At 40.2% G+C, this 14,745-nt stretch overlaps 2 protein-coding genes and 1 pseudogene across 2 annotated transcripts in view; 2 read left to right on the top strand and 1 right to left on the bottom strand.

The window, feature by feature from the left end:
• haus2 (HAUS augmin like complex subunit 2) overlaps window positions 1–14,745 on the top strand; it is an 87,920-nt gene that overhangs the window by 27,051 nt on the left and 46,124 nt on the right. The window lies entirely within an intron of this gene.
• The window catches only part of cdc25b (cell division cycle 25B), a 34,039-nt gene that overhangs the window by 15,727 nt on the left and 3,567 nt on the right, over window positions 1–14,745 (bottom strand). The window contains exons 6-12 of the mRNA XM_061925147.1: window positions 4,929–5,063; window positions 4,735–4,854; window positions 4,459–4,596; window positions 4,296–4,373; window positions 3,336–3,524; window positions 3,151–3,249; window positions 3,012–3,074 (exon numbers count right to left, since the gene is read on the bottom strand). Of these exons, the coding sequence (XP_061781131.1) occupies window positions 3,012–3,074; window positions 3,151–3,249; window positions 3,336–3,524; window positions 4,296–4,373; window positions 4,459–4,596; window positions 4,735–4,854; window positions 4,929–5,063 (822 nt within the window). The remainder of the gene's footprint in view (window positions 1–3,011; window positions 3,075–3,150; window positions 3,250–3,335; window positions 3,525–4,295; window positions 4,374–4,458; window positions 4,597–4,734; window positions 4,855–4,928; window positions 5,064–14,745) is intronic.
• Window positions 10,674–11,476, top strand: LOC140676697 (general transcription factor II-I repeat domain-containing protein 2A-like; annotated as a pseudogene).

Raw genomic sequence — 14,745 nt, 5'->3', positions numbered from 1 at the left:
GCTCCTATTAAGTGTGTTGTCTGTCTAATTATAAATAATGCAGACGAGGCGTGTTAACTGAGTTCTCAACGTTTACTCACAGCGTGCTAACTGCCAGCATACAACGCTTCTCAGGGCTACCGCGCATGCTCGTAACTATCGTTGCATGCTGGGTAGTGTAGTTGTTATATTTGCTAGCTCATAACAGCACATTAAGAGACACGCTTACGCGCTTAATTCAATACTCGCCGTCATTCCGGGTGGATTGACAAAAGACCTCCAGCCGCTAGATATTGGTGTCAACAGGGCATTCGAAGCTAGACTGCTAACTGCGTGGGAACAGTGGATGACGAAGAAGCGCGCGGTGCATGCTGGGATATGTGACGTTTCATTTCCATTTGTGTGTTTATGTAAAGACCCCAAAATGGCTCCTATTAAGTGTGTTGTCTGTCTAATTATAAATAATGCAGACGAGGCGTGTTAACTGAGTTCTCAACGTTTACTCACAGCGTGCTCATAACCACATTCTAACTCCCAGCATACAACAACGCTTCTCAGGGCTACCGCGCATGCTCGTAACTATCGTTGCATGCGGGGTAGTGTAGTTGTTATATTTGCTAGCTCATAACAGCACATTGAGAGACACGCTTACGCGCTTAATTCAATACTCGCCGTCATTCCGGGTGGATTGACAAAAGACCTCCAGCCGCTAGATATTGGTGTCAACAGGGCATTCGAAGCTAGACTGCTAACTGCGTGGGAACAGTGGATGACAGAAGGCGAACACACCTTCACTAAGACGAGGAGGCAGCGCCAGACGACGCCAACATCTGCCAGTGGATCGTAAATTTGCCCAACTTTTCACTTCGGACACCGAAGACGAAGGATTTACGAATGAAGAATAACTTCAGAAAGTGAGCGCTATGTTTATTTTGTGTGTTGTGACATTAACGTTCGAGCAACATTATGTTGCTATTGCTCTGCACTATTTTGAATTTTACTATGTTTGTGATTGCACATTTGCGTACATTTTGGGAGTGAACAGAGTTGTTAGAACGCTGGTTTTTAATATATTATTAAAGTTTGACTGACCTATCTGACTGTTTTTTTGACATTCCCTTTAGCGCAGCGTAGGCGCGGCTTATAGTCCGGGGCGGCTTATTGGTGGACAAAGTTATGAAATATGCCATTCATTGAAGGTGCGGCTAATAATCCGGTGCGCCTTATAGTGCGGAAAATACGGTATATCGTGTATCGTGACATGGCCTAAAAATATCGATATATTAATAAAAGGCCATATCGCCCAGCCCTAACCCCCACCCAGACACGCTGGTACATAGCTCATGAAAAACACAATTTTTGTTATTTTCATTAAAAGTCACTTAAATTAGAAAATAATCTCATGATGATCATAGTAAAAGATTTAACTCTGACGGTGGTATGTTATATGGCTATAACATATATATCCATTTATTATCAGAAATTAAACCTTTAAAAAGAAAACAATTTGCATTCACTAAACTCGAGACAAACAGGATCTTGTCGTTTGCTCAGACGCCGCACGACCAAAACAAAATGGAGATTGCCATTCAAAGTACTTTTCATCACTGCCACCGGAGTATTTGTTTCATTAAATATTTTCATTTCATTTCATTTCATTGTAGCACATCTTCTAAAGTTTAAAACACCATCGACACAAATGAGCAGAAAGGACAGTTAAATTGCTCATGTTTTGATATGGTTGCCATTTTGTTTTTGCAGTACAAAAGGTTGTTGAGCGACCATTTCCTGGTCATCCTTACAAGGTATGGGTAGACGTTACACAATGTTCTGCTGCCACAACATAAAAGATGTAGCTTGACATTATGCGCATGCATTATTATTTTTTTAACTAAATGAAGTTACCACCTTTAATGTGTTTTGTCTTAACAGCCCTACTGCTTTTTCCATCACATATTGTAGAAACTAGAGTTGTAGGGTATAGCGGTACTGATAAAGTAAGAACAGTACTATGCTGCTTCAGACAAATACAGATAATTTTTACCGGGCACATGACAGCGCGTCGTGACATGGCTGGTGAAACGAGCAGAAGCGCATGTTAGGCAACGCATGGTGCACTTACAAGCAGAAACAGCTATAAACTCTGCAAGCGTTGCTTAGCTCTTGCTAGCTGTTAGCTAGCTAGCAGCTAACATCCATCTGCCGTTCATAGTGTTTTAGCTACTTCCAAATAACTTATCCTCGCCTCCATGGCGACAAAGTTTCTTACAAGTATCATCCCTGCAAGAAGTGGAATAGCTTCACATGCTTCGCTACACACCGTAAGAGGATGCAATAGCTAACACTAACAGCAAGCTAGCGCTCCTGAATAGAAACAAATGCTGTGAGTGGATCTACACAGACATCGACTGTAAAGATACCAAGTACAAGAGACGTACATAGTCGATACTACAATGATTACATTGATATTTTTTGTTACCACAAAATCTTTTGTCTTTGTAATTGTTTATAAACTCAGGAAATACTTCCCTGGGTACAGGAGACCTTTAATTATGGCCAATGTATGATCCTTTAATACTTGGTATTGGATTGATACCTATATTTGTAACTTATGTAACGTATCAAACAGAAGAATAAGTGGTTATTACAGTTTAACAGAAGTGTAGATATAACATGTTAAAACAGGAAGTAAACAAATAACAGAAAATGAACAAGTAGATAAATAAGCCTTCATAATAATAGGTAGATAAATGACACATTATGTTACTGCATACATCAGCAGACTAATTAGGAGCCTTTGTTTGTTTACTTACTACTAAAAGACAAGTTGTCTAGTATGTTCACTATTTAATGACATCATTCTTCTTTGATTGCAATAAAAAACGTATGTTTAATGTATCATAAGATGTTTTGTTCAAATAAAGCCAATAATGAAATTTTTTGTAGTCCCGAAAAGTATTGAAAAACACCTTGGTACCGGTACCATAATATTGGTATCGGGACAACTCTAGTAGAAACCATATTGAACTCACTGTGTCCGATGTCACGTATTTGAGGTCCTGATGGTGGCCATCCACTGTTGGCAAGGCCAAGGGCTAAACATCAAGACAGGGAATAGATCAGAAATTCTTCTTCACACTAGAAACTTTTAATTACTTCATTTCTGTTTACTTTGGTAAAGTCTCCGATTAGCTGGGCAGACACGTCAATGTCGAGCATTTTCTCGATCTCCATCTGGCAGGATTTGGATCTCTGCAGCTTCAAGCAAGCCTGAAAAGACGCAGACAACCAGACAAGGTTACTTCCACATAGAAGGTGAAGGGGTGGGCTCTATTAGCGAGCACCACTCAACTTACCGCCTTTGGGGAGTGGGCATCTTGCTCCGGTGCGGCGACCTCATATCTGGCCAGGCTGCGGCGCCGCTTCACCCGCACAGGCGTACCGTCGTCTCTGTGGCAGTCAGAACGTTTCCCAGAAGTGCGGGACACTGGGTTGGGCATGGAAGGGGAGCGGAAGAGGTTGCGGCGTCGCCAGCCGTTCACAGGCTAAAACAAGAACCGTGTTTATTGTTCCAGTTGGCATTCCTTTTCGTCATCAGGGTTTCCCCTTAATATATTTGATTGTGGCGGTGCACCGAGGCAACATATTAGCCACCGCACCTTAAAAATGAGGGGTTTTTACATGAAAATAAAATAAAGTAACAATGTATAGAAGTCTGATGCTCTTTTTTAGCATTTATTGCCAATTTTATGCTTACAACGGGCACAATTCCAACAAGTGGTTTTTGATAAAGAACGAAGGACTAAGAATTGGAGAAATCCTTAGGGAGAAAACAAATCAACAAAATACATTGTACAATAAGCAGCAACAATTTAAAAATAGAGCAAAACAATATTGTCTAAGAAAGAATATGCAAATACTAGGAGTGTAACAACCAATCAATCAAAAACAGCACTTTATATGTAGAAAGGTTTTGTTAAGGAACCATTCTGAGCCTTATCTTATTTAGTTTTTATTTTATATAAGTTGACCACATTAACCCTGGCAATGGACCCTGTGTGTATATGTATGTTATGCCATTGTTTACAAATTTGGTAAATAAATAACCAAAAAAATGTATATTTTGTTGTTTTCTTACTGTACCGATAATGAACCGAACCGTGACCTCTAAACCGAGGTACGTACCGAACCGAAATTTTTGTGTACCGTTACACCCCTAGCAAATACTATAATTAATAATATTTATTTTAAATGTTTGCTGAACCCTTTACTAAGTTTCCCCCCGCATAAGCCAAGAAAGTTAATGGAGGACTTACTGGATCTTCTCCCAAGCTGTCAGCAACAAGGGGTGCTGTCAGCAGACTGTCCATTCCCTTTGGCATGTCCATGGCGTTCTGCAAGACACAGGATGTCAAGTCATGAAGCGAATATATGGTGCGGTCAGCCAATTTCAAAAGGGAATAGGAAAGGCGGCCTCACATCCATGTGGTCATCCAGCACATCCAGAAAGCCGTCGTCGTCGTCATCGTCGAGCACAGAGGTGAGAGAGGAACGTCTGAGGTACAAGGGGCTGCTGTCATTGAATTCCAGCTTCTGCACAGGAGTAGGCAAGGACAGCTGCAACACAACAAACATTTTCGTAAATAAAAAGGTGGAGTGAGAAAAGGCTGCGTTTTGGGTCATTGTTTGTCAGCTGAGCGTTTGACAAACATATCGACATTCCCGCTTCGACTGTTTCTCACACAGGGCACATACCAAGAGGGCCGGCGCGGAGTTGGGGCGGAGGGCAAATGCGTCCTTTGACTGCCCGCTGTTGCAGGAATGCAGGCGGCAGCGGGACACAGGCTTGGTTGGTTTCTTGAACTCAAAGCACTCCTGCCGACGACAAACAGCTGATGGTTAGCGACGTCTGAGATAGCGTGGCAACAAAGCTTCAACCAAAGCCTCACCTGAGCATTATTCTCCTTGTCACATTGAGAGGACGAGGGCACGTTGATGTGGGCGAGCGATTGGCCAAATGTTCCGTAGTGATGAGATTCAGTTTCGGATCCCTTCAGAGACGGGCTGAAGCACAGGAGATGCAGCTGCAACAAGATCGCAAGTAGTGGTTATTACAAGCATCGTTCTACACCAGTGTCCAAAGTGTGGACTGGAGGCCATTTACAACCCGCAGCTCGTTTTTTTATTGGCCTTTGGTTTAATAAAATAAATTCATCAATGAAAGATACAGCAGGGTTTCCCGCAGCGCTTTGTTGTTAAGGCAGCCGCCTTAACAACAAAGAGCCACCGCCTAAACTAACGTCAGTACGTCTCTGCAGCACCCAGCATTGTCCCGCCCACAGAACCATCTGATTGGTTACACGCAGAGCGGCAACAGCCAATCAGCAGTGCGTATTCAGAGCGCATGGAGTCAGTGCTTCTGCGATTGGGTGAGCAGAAAGGTGTTTAGAAGGTAAGCATAAGGCAGCGGACTACCCCAAAATTATAATAAACACCTCCCAGTCAACTACTAGTAACATCACTATGAGCTAGTTAACGTTCTAGAAACATAAGCGGCAGCTCAGCTCGCTCGCAGTCCTTGAGGTGAAGGCTAATTCGCTTTTAGCGTAACGTTAACTCACTGTGCGGTGTTTGTGCGTGCGTGTTACGGACAGCAAAGCCCTGTCTGTCTGAGAGAAAGACAAGCATTATTGACCTACAGTTAACAACTAAGTTATTTCACTTTACCTTTTTCTGTGTTGATTGAGCTGTGTTGAAGCAGCAAAAAACGACATTATGTTAAATGAAGAGTTTCCTGAAGCTGTCTGATAGTTGATATAATAATGTAACTGCATCATAAAGCCTACATGAACTCCATGGTGTTCGGGGATGAATGGTCTCTCCTATTGCTATTGTACTATTTTTTTCAGCTATAGTTACATTAATCATTAGTAATGTAGCAGCCTAGTTTTGAATGGCATGGTTCCTGCTATCACATGTTGATAAAAATATAACATTTGCATAATAAAAATCAACTACAGGCTTCCCAAATGCTGTAATAAATTAAGCATGGTGAGTTGAGCATATGTCAGCATGTGGGCCCATTTTTAACTGTTTTTTTCAAAAGCTTATTGGAAACGCTTATTAATTTGACTTAGTAAGTCATTATTTTGTCATTTTGACATAGTAAGTCATTATTTTGTCATTATTTTGACTTAGTAAATTACTAAGTCAAAATATTGACTTACTAAGTCATGACATACCGGTACTCGGTAATGACATACTTAGTGCTGTGTGACTATCAGAAACAAATTATTACATGAAGTCATTACTGCAGTGTTGAGGGTGATTTATTTTCCCTTTGAGTAAAAAAACAATACATTACATGCGATGGATTTGCAGGACTATATGGACCAGACTATGATGGAAAAAGATAGCCTGTTGCGGTCAACATAAGTAACGGCACCCTACCTCACTCTCTCTCTCTCTATACAAGACAAAAGGATTCACAGGCAGGTGCAGGTGTTATTCATTCAGCAATCATTCAGCCCCACAGAGACACATACACGTAGCCACACCCACTATCCCAGGTGAAAAGTGAGAAACAAATCCCTGCCTCTACACTTAATATCTCAGGTAAGTAGGACTATAGGTAAGTAGGACTGTTTTGTGTTTTGTTTTTACTTTACGGAAAAAATATCGATATATATCGCCATTCAGCAAATAGAGCGGAAAACACAACCAAAATTGTAGGCTTCTTCACGCAACGAAGTCACCACAGTCTGTAGTCTATTGCCCCCCCAGGCTGTGGTGGCGACGTGATGGTGATGGCGACAGGCCGAGTTACACGGTTCCTTACACCCACCCACCCCGTCCGTCCGCCTGTCCCCTGGAGAGACACCTAACAAATTTTCTGGGGGAAACACTGTACAGTATTATGAGATGTGACTGTAATTCACAAAACCCAAAGCCAGTGAAGTTGGCACATTGTGTAAACGGTAAATAAAAACAGAATACAATGATTTGCAAATCCTTTTAAACTTATATTCAATTGAATAGACTGCAAAGACAAGATACTTAATGTTGGAACTGAGAAACTAACATTTTTTTTTTTTGCTATTAATTATTCACTTAGAATTTAATGGCAGCAACACATTGCAAAAAAGTTGGCACAGGGGCATTTTTACCACTGTGTTACATGGCCTTTCTTTTTAACAACACTCAGTAAATGTTTGGGAACTGAAAAGACCAATTTTTTAAGCTTTTAAGGTGGAATTATTTCCCATTCTTGCTTGATGTACAGCGTAAGTTGTTCAACAGTCTTCGTTGTCGTATTTGACACTTTATAATGCGCCACACATTTTCAATGGGAGACAGGTCTGGACTACAGGCAGTACCCGCGCTCTTACTACAAAGCCAACTAAGTGTTTGATGAGCATTCCTCAACTTTCTCAGTTTTTTTGCCACTTGTGCCAGCTTTTTTCAAACATGTTGCAGGCATCAAATTCCAAATGAGCTAATATTTGCAAAAAACAACAATATTTACCAGTTTGAACTAGGACTGCAACTAACGATTTATTTGATAACCGATTAATCTGTCGATTATTACTTCGATTAATAATCGGATAAAAGAGACAAACTACATTTCTATTCTTTCCAGTATTTTATTGGAAAAAAACAGCATACTGGCACCATACTTATTTTGATTATTGTTTCTCAGCTGTTTGTACATGTTGCAGTTTATAAATAAAGGTTTATAAAAAAAAATTTAAATACTTTTTTTTTTTTTAAATAAATACAAAATTTGCCTCTGCGCATGCGCATAGCATAGATTCAACGAATCGATGACTAAATTAATCGCCAACTATTTTTATAATCGATTTTAAGCGATTTAATCGATTAGTTGTTGCAGCCCTAGTTTGAACGTTAACTATCTTGTCTTTGCAGTGTATTCAATTGAATATAAGTTTAACAGGATTTGACAGGATTTCCTATATTTTTATAGGAGGTACATTTCAGTCATTAAGTCTTGAATTAGTGACAGTACTGCATAATTGCATAAAGTCAATGACAGCACTGTGTGTGTATAAACAATGTCATTGTTGCTTATAGGATTGTACGGTATACCGGTATTAGTATAGTACCGCGATACTAATGAATCATATTCGGTACTATACCGCCTCTAAAAAGTACCGGTTCCCCACCTGTCGTGTCATGCAGAACGCCCTCAGGAAGAGGTGCTTTAAGACATGGATAGCTAGCTAGCGACTAATGTCTGTTCGCAGTCAGCAGGTTGTAACTATTTCAATATCACTAATCTTTGTCTCCATGGAGACAAGTCAAGTACAATTATTTCAAGTATCAGCCTTGTATGACGCGTGGTAGCTATACATGCTTCACTTCACACCACATCGGCGCCATGATACGGGATGAGTGATTACTTGTCTATAGTTGACCAAATCAAGACAAGACTACATCATGTCCAGTCATTAACCACTAAGGGGACCATCTTAACTTTGAACACACTAATCACATGTGAATGAAGTGCATACTTAGTCAACAGCCATACATGTCACACTAAGGGTGGCCATATGAACAACGCCAACACTGTCATAAACATGTGTCATATAGTGAAACCACACTAAACAACAATGACAAAGACATTTTGGGAGAATATCTGCCCCGCAACACAGCATAAACACTACAGAACAAATTCCCTGCAGTATCAACTCTTTCAGGACGCCACAATTTAAACAAACGCCATTGGTGGATCTAAACCCAACATCCACTGTGATGATACCAAGTACTGGAGTGTATCTAGTCGATACTACTATGATTACATCAATATTTTTAGCATCACAAAATCTTCTTTCGTTTTATTTTTTTATTTTACGTTTATAAACTCAGGAAATATGTCCCTGGACACAAGAGGACATTGAATATGACCGATGTATAATCCTGTAACTACTTATCGGATTGATACCCAAATTTGCGGTATCATCCAAGACTAATGTAAAGTATCTAACAACGGAAGAATAAGTGATTATTACATTTTAACAGAAGTGTAGATAGAACATGTTGAAAGAGAAAATAAGCAGATATTAACAGTAAATTATTAGATTAATACTTCATTTTCTATCACTTGTCCTTAATAATTTTGACAAAATAATAGAATGATAAATGACAATATGTTTCTGCATATGTCAGCAGCTAAATTAGGAGCCTCTGTTTGTTTACTTACTACTAAAAGACAAGTTGTCTAGTATGTTTACTATTTTATTTAAGGACAAACTTGGAATAAAAAGCATATGTTTAATGTACTGTAAGATTTTTTTATTAAAATAAAGCCAATAATGAAATTTATTGTGGTCCTCTTTATTCAGAAAAGTACCGAAAAATGTTGGTACCGGTACCAAAATATTGGTATCGGGACAACACTAGTTGCTTAGAGTGTCCGCTCAGATCGGTAAGTCGTGAGTTCAAACCGCGGCAGAGTCATACCAAAGACTATAGAAATGAGACCCATTACCTCCCTGCTTGGCACTCAGCATCAAGGGTTGGAATTGAGGGTTAAATCACCAAAATGATTCCCGAGTGCAGCCACCGCTGCTGCTCAGTGCTCCCCTCACCTCCCAGGGGGTGAACAAGGGGATGGGTCAAATGCAGAGGGTAATTTAACCACACCTAGTGTGTGTTTGACTATCAGTGGTACTTTAACTTTATCATTAAATAAAACATATTTTTGCCAAACATATCAATCACTATGGCAGACCTGGGCATTGTACGGCCCGCGGGCCACATCCGGCCATTTGTACTGTAAGTCCTTGTCTGGCCCGCCTGAGGCCAATCATAAATTACATTTCAACATAAATTAAATAAAAAAAATCTGTCATGCATGCAATACAACTGTGCTGATTTCATTTTGAAAATCGCATTACCTCCGTATGGACGTACACGCATGTGTGAGCTGCGAGTGAAGGTGAACAGCGACAAGTGCCCTCAAGATGAGTGCTGATGCAAAAAAAAAGAAAAGTTGACAATGAATGCCGTGTTTTCAACAAGACATGGACTGCCAAGTATTTCTTTAAAAAAATTTAAGGTAAAGCCGTGTGCCTGATTTGTGGTACACAGGTTTAAAGATTATCATTTGAATCGCCAGTACATGACCAAGCATGAGGATAAATACAGAAATATGTCTGATAAAGAGCATGCAACAGAGTCTGATGCATTGCTAGCAAAACTGCAAACCCTACAAAAGGACTTTTGACTAAACTTCACACCCACAGAGATTCAGCCGTTCGGACAAGTTTAGTCATTTCTCACAAAATCGCCAGAAAAAGTAGGGCATTTTCTGACAGAGAGTTTATTAAGGAATGCTTATTGGACTCTGTTGCTCTGATATGCCCGGAGAAAAAGGGTACATTTGAGAACGTGCCAATCTCCCGACGCACTGTAACGAGGCGGGTTGAGGACATCGCTGGAAACTTCGAGCTTCAGCTTGAGAACAGACCGGCCAAATTTGACTGTTTTTCTCTGGCTTTGGGTGAGAGCTACGATGCATGTGACACCGCCCAGCTACTACTCTTCTTACGTGGGATAACTGCAGATTTTCAAATCACGGAGGAGCTCGCAGCCATGCAGTCAATGAAAGGGACAACAACTGGTAATGACTTGTTTACAGAGGTAAATGCATGTTTGGACTGAAATTGGACAAGATGACAGGTGTGACAACAGACGGTTGTCCAAAACTGACAGGGAAAAATGTTGGACTTTTAAAGAGAATGCAGGATGAAGAAATTAACCTGGAGCAGAAATTGACATTTTTGCATTGCATTATACATCAAGAAGTGTTGTGTAAGTCTGTGTTAAAAATTAACCATGTTGTTGATGTTGTAACAGTTAACTTCATCAGAGCAAAAGCATTAAATCAGACAATTTGTTGCACTTTGAGGAAAATGAGATTGAACATGGTGACATAAGCAGGTGGCTCAGCCTGGGCAAAGTACTGAAAAGTGTCTGGGACCTGAGACCAGAGTCACAATTTCTGTGGGAAGAAAGGACATGACATCCCAGAGTTTTCAGATGAAGACTGGGTGGCAGACCTCGGATTTGCTCTGGATGTGACTGCACTAATGAACTACCTAAATGTCAAACTGCAGAACAAGGGCCTTTTTATGCATGAGATGTACAGTACAGTAAAGGCTTTCATGAGAGAGCTGCAGCTTCTCTCGAGCCAAGTGAAGGACAATATTCTGACCCACTTGCCAACACTAAAGGAATCCACAAGATCAGCCAATCACCTCCACAAGTACTCAACCATGTTAGAAGCACTGCATGGAGAGTTTAAGGCGATTTCAAAACTCTTGACAGAGAAATTCACGTGGTTTCTTCTCCCTTCAACTGCAGCGTGGATAATGCACCAAGTGATGTTCAGATGGAACTCATTGACCTGCAGTCTGACACTTCTGGCAGATCACTTCAGGTCAATCTCACTGCGGGACTTTTACTCCTCCCTTAAAAGAGAACTTTCCACACCTGAGGAGGTATACTCAGAGGATTCTAGTCCTCTTTGGATCTACCTACATATGTGAACAGACACTCTGTGATGAAGATCAACAAATCCAAACACAGATCCTGTATCACTGATGACCACCTCTCAACTGTCCTTCCTTTTCTCCTCCAAACATATTGCTGGGTATTGTGGTCAAACAGCTCCATTTTTGTTTCATCTGACAACAGAACTTTCCTCCAGAAGGTCTTATCTTTGTCCACGTGATGTCAGATTAAACAAAAATTGAGCTGTTTGGCGACAATACCTAGCAATATGTTTGGAGGAGAAAAGGTGAGGACTTTAATCCCAGGAACACCAAGCCTACCATCAAACATGGTAGTGGTAGTATTATGCTCTGGGCCTGTTTTGCTGCCAATGGAACTGGTGCTTTACAGATAGTAAATGGGACAATGAAAAAGATGGATTACCTCCAAATTCTTTAGAACAACCTAAAATCATCAGCCCGGAGGTTGTGTCTTGGGCGCAGTTTGGTGTTCCAACAGGACAATGACCCCAAACACACGTCAAAAGTGGTAAAGAAATGGCTAAATCAGGCTAGAATTAAGGTTTTAGAATGGCTTTCCCAAAGTCCTGACTTAGACGTGTGCACAATGCTGAAGAAACAAGTCCATGTCAGAAAACCAACATATATAGCTGAACTGCACCAATTTTGTCAAGAGGAGTGGTCAAAATTTTAACCAGAAGCTTGCCAGAAGCTTGTGGATGGCTACCAAAAGCCCCTTATTGCAGTGAAACTTGCCAAAAGACATGTAACCAAATATCAACATTGCTGTATCTATACTTTTGACGCAGCAGATGTGGTCACATTTTCAGCAGACCCATAATAAATTCATAAAAGAACCAAACTTCATGAATGTTTTTTGTGACCAACAAGTATGTGCTCCAAAAACTCTCACAAAAAAATAAGAGTTGTAGAAATTATAGGAAACTCAAGACAGCCATGACATTATGTCCTTCACAAGTGTATGTAAACTTTTGACCACGACTATCTGCCTACTTTGTATGTAAACTTTTGACCACGACTATCTGCCTACTTTGGATTGCAGCCATTGCAGCAAAGAATATCAAAGCGCCCTACCTGCCACATCGTGTCATGTTTTTGTATACGCCCATTGATGGAAAAAGTTCACATATCCCTGCACGAGCTACCTTTATCAAATGCTGGATTGTCCCTTGTGTAGGGATGTCCCGATCCAGGTTTTTGCACTTCCGATCAGATACCGATATTGTTTTTTCATTTCCGATCCGATACCGATACTGACCGATACCGATACTGACCGATACTGGCCTATCTGAGCATGTATTAAAGTTTAAAGTTATTTAGCCTACTTAGTTGTCAGAATCATGTTGAAAAGGGTTTTAGTACTCTTGATAACAACTAGCCAGCTGAATTAGGGGAGTTTGAATAATACACAATGGTTGGTAACAAGAAACTGACCTGTTTATTCAAGGATAAACACAAAATAGACAAAATTATACATGACAAACAGAAATGGCATCATTGAACTAGGGCTGGGCGATATGGCCTTTTTTTAATATTGCGATATTTTAAGGCCATATTGCGATACACGATATATATCTCGATATTTTGCCTTAGCCTTGAATGAACACTTGATGCATATAATCACAGCAGTATGATGATTCTATGTGTTTTGATTGAGACTTTTATTAGTAGGTTGCACAGTGAAGTACATATTCCGTACAATTGACCACTAAATGGTAACACCCCAATAAGTTTTTCAACTTGTTTAAGTCGGGGTCCACTTAAATTGATTCATGATACAGATATATACTATCAGATATATACTATCATCATAATACAGTCATCACACAAGATACATGTAAAGCGACTTTGGGTACTTAAAAAAGCGCTATATAAATCCCAGTTATTATTATTATAATCACATTGAATTATTTACATTATTTATAATCCAGGGTGTGGAGGGGGGCGCCTGATGTAAGTGTCAAAAAGACAGCCAAAAGAGTTTGATATGAGAATAAATCTAAAGTTAAAATATAGAGTAGAAATGCACCCATTTGCAGGAAATGCAATCTTGATTTTCAAAATGTTCTTTCAAGGCTTGCATGTCTACATTAAAACATTCTTCTTCATACTGCATTAATATATGCTACTTTTAAACTTTCATGCAGAGAAGGAAATCACAACTAAAAAAATCACAAATTTTTTCATACGGTGTTGTGGAACTTTTTGCCATTTTGATGGTGTGGAGTCTGGACGTGTGGCACCGAATGGAGATAAACGTCTCGACAGACGTCACAATATTTGAACAGTGATGACGAAAACTGTTGTCTCTGTCGTGTCCGTGTGTCGAAAATTGTTAAGCGCTTATTTTTTTATTAGATTTTGTGCGTGGCATAGATTTGCCGTGCGCAGAGGACGCTTGAGCAGGCGCGCACCTTAGCGGCTACCTCGCTCTCTGCTGGGAGAGGACGTTTACGTATGTGACGTATGACGTGACAGTATGTGACGTGTGTAAGAAGGTGCGCTCGCTGTCTGTGAGAGGGAGACACAGGAAAGAGTGAGAAGAGCCTGTCGTGTAATTCCAGCAGCTAAAAGCAACTGCGTGAGAATTGTGGATGTGTTGAAGGTGTGCTGGAAAATGCGGAACGGAAATTACGGAGCAGCAGAAAAGTGGAATGTATTATTTAAATAGGTGCGTTGGAAAACACGGACCAGAGTTTTTTTTAAACTGGATCTGGATCGGCATTTTCCCATGCCTTGCCGATACGCAATTTTTGGCAAATATCGGCAGCCGATCATCGGGACATCCCTACCCTTGTGGTCTGCCAATTACAAATATTGTAGTCAATATTTGGCCTGTAGAAATGCTAGCAAAGCCACAAATTAATTTAAAGAAAGGAAAACACTATTATTCCTCACTTTATGACAAATCGATATTGAAGAGAGCAGTTGATTTAAGTTGGGAAAATATTGCCTACTTCATCAGTTCCCAAAATGTGGTACATGGGTGGGTAAAAGTATAAAAATTAAATAGTGTGAATGAATTCCAAAAAAAGACATGCTGTCAAAGGTTGACTCTTCATGGTCAAGAATTGCACAAAGGTAAAGGCAACCCTTTTAAGGATGAGAAAATCTATTACATACTAGGGATGTAAATCTCTTTGTGATGGACGATTCGATTCGCATCTCGATACATGGGTTACAATGCGATTCAAAAACTATTAATTTATAA

The sequence above is a fragment of the Nerophis lumbriciformis genome, linkage group LG29, assembly GCF_033978685.3.
Source record: "Nerophis lumbriciformis linkage group LG29, RoL_Nlum_v2.1, whole genome shotgun sequence".
Lineage (NCBI taxonomy): Eukaryota > Metazoa > Chordata > Actinopteri > Syngnathiformes > Syngnathidae > Nerophis > Nerophis lumbriciformis.
This window is presented reverse-complemented; position numbering and strand designations above follow the sequence as displayed.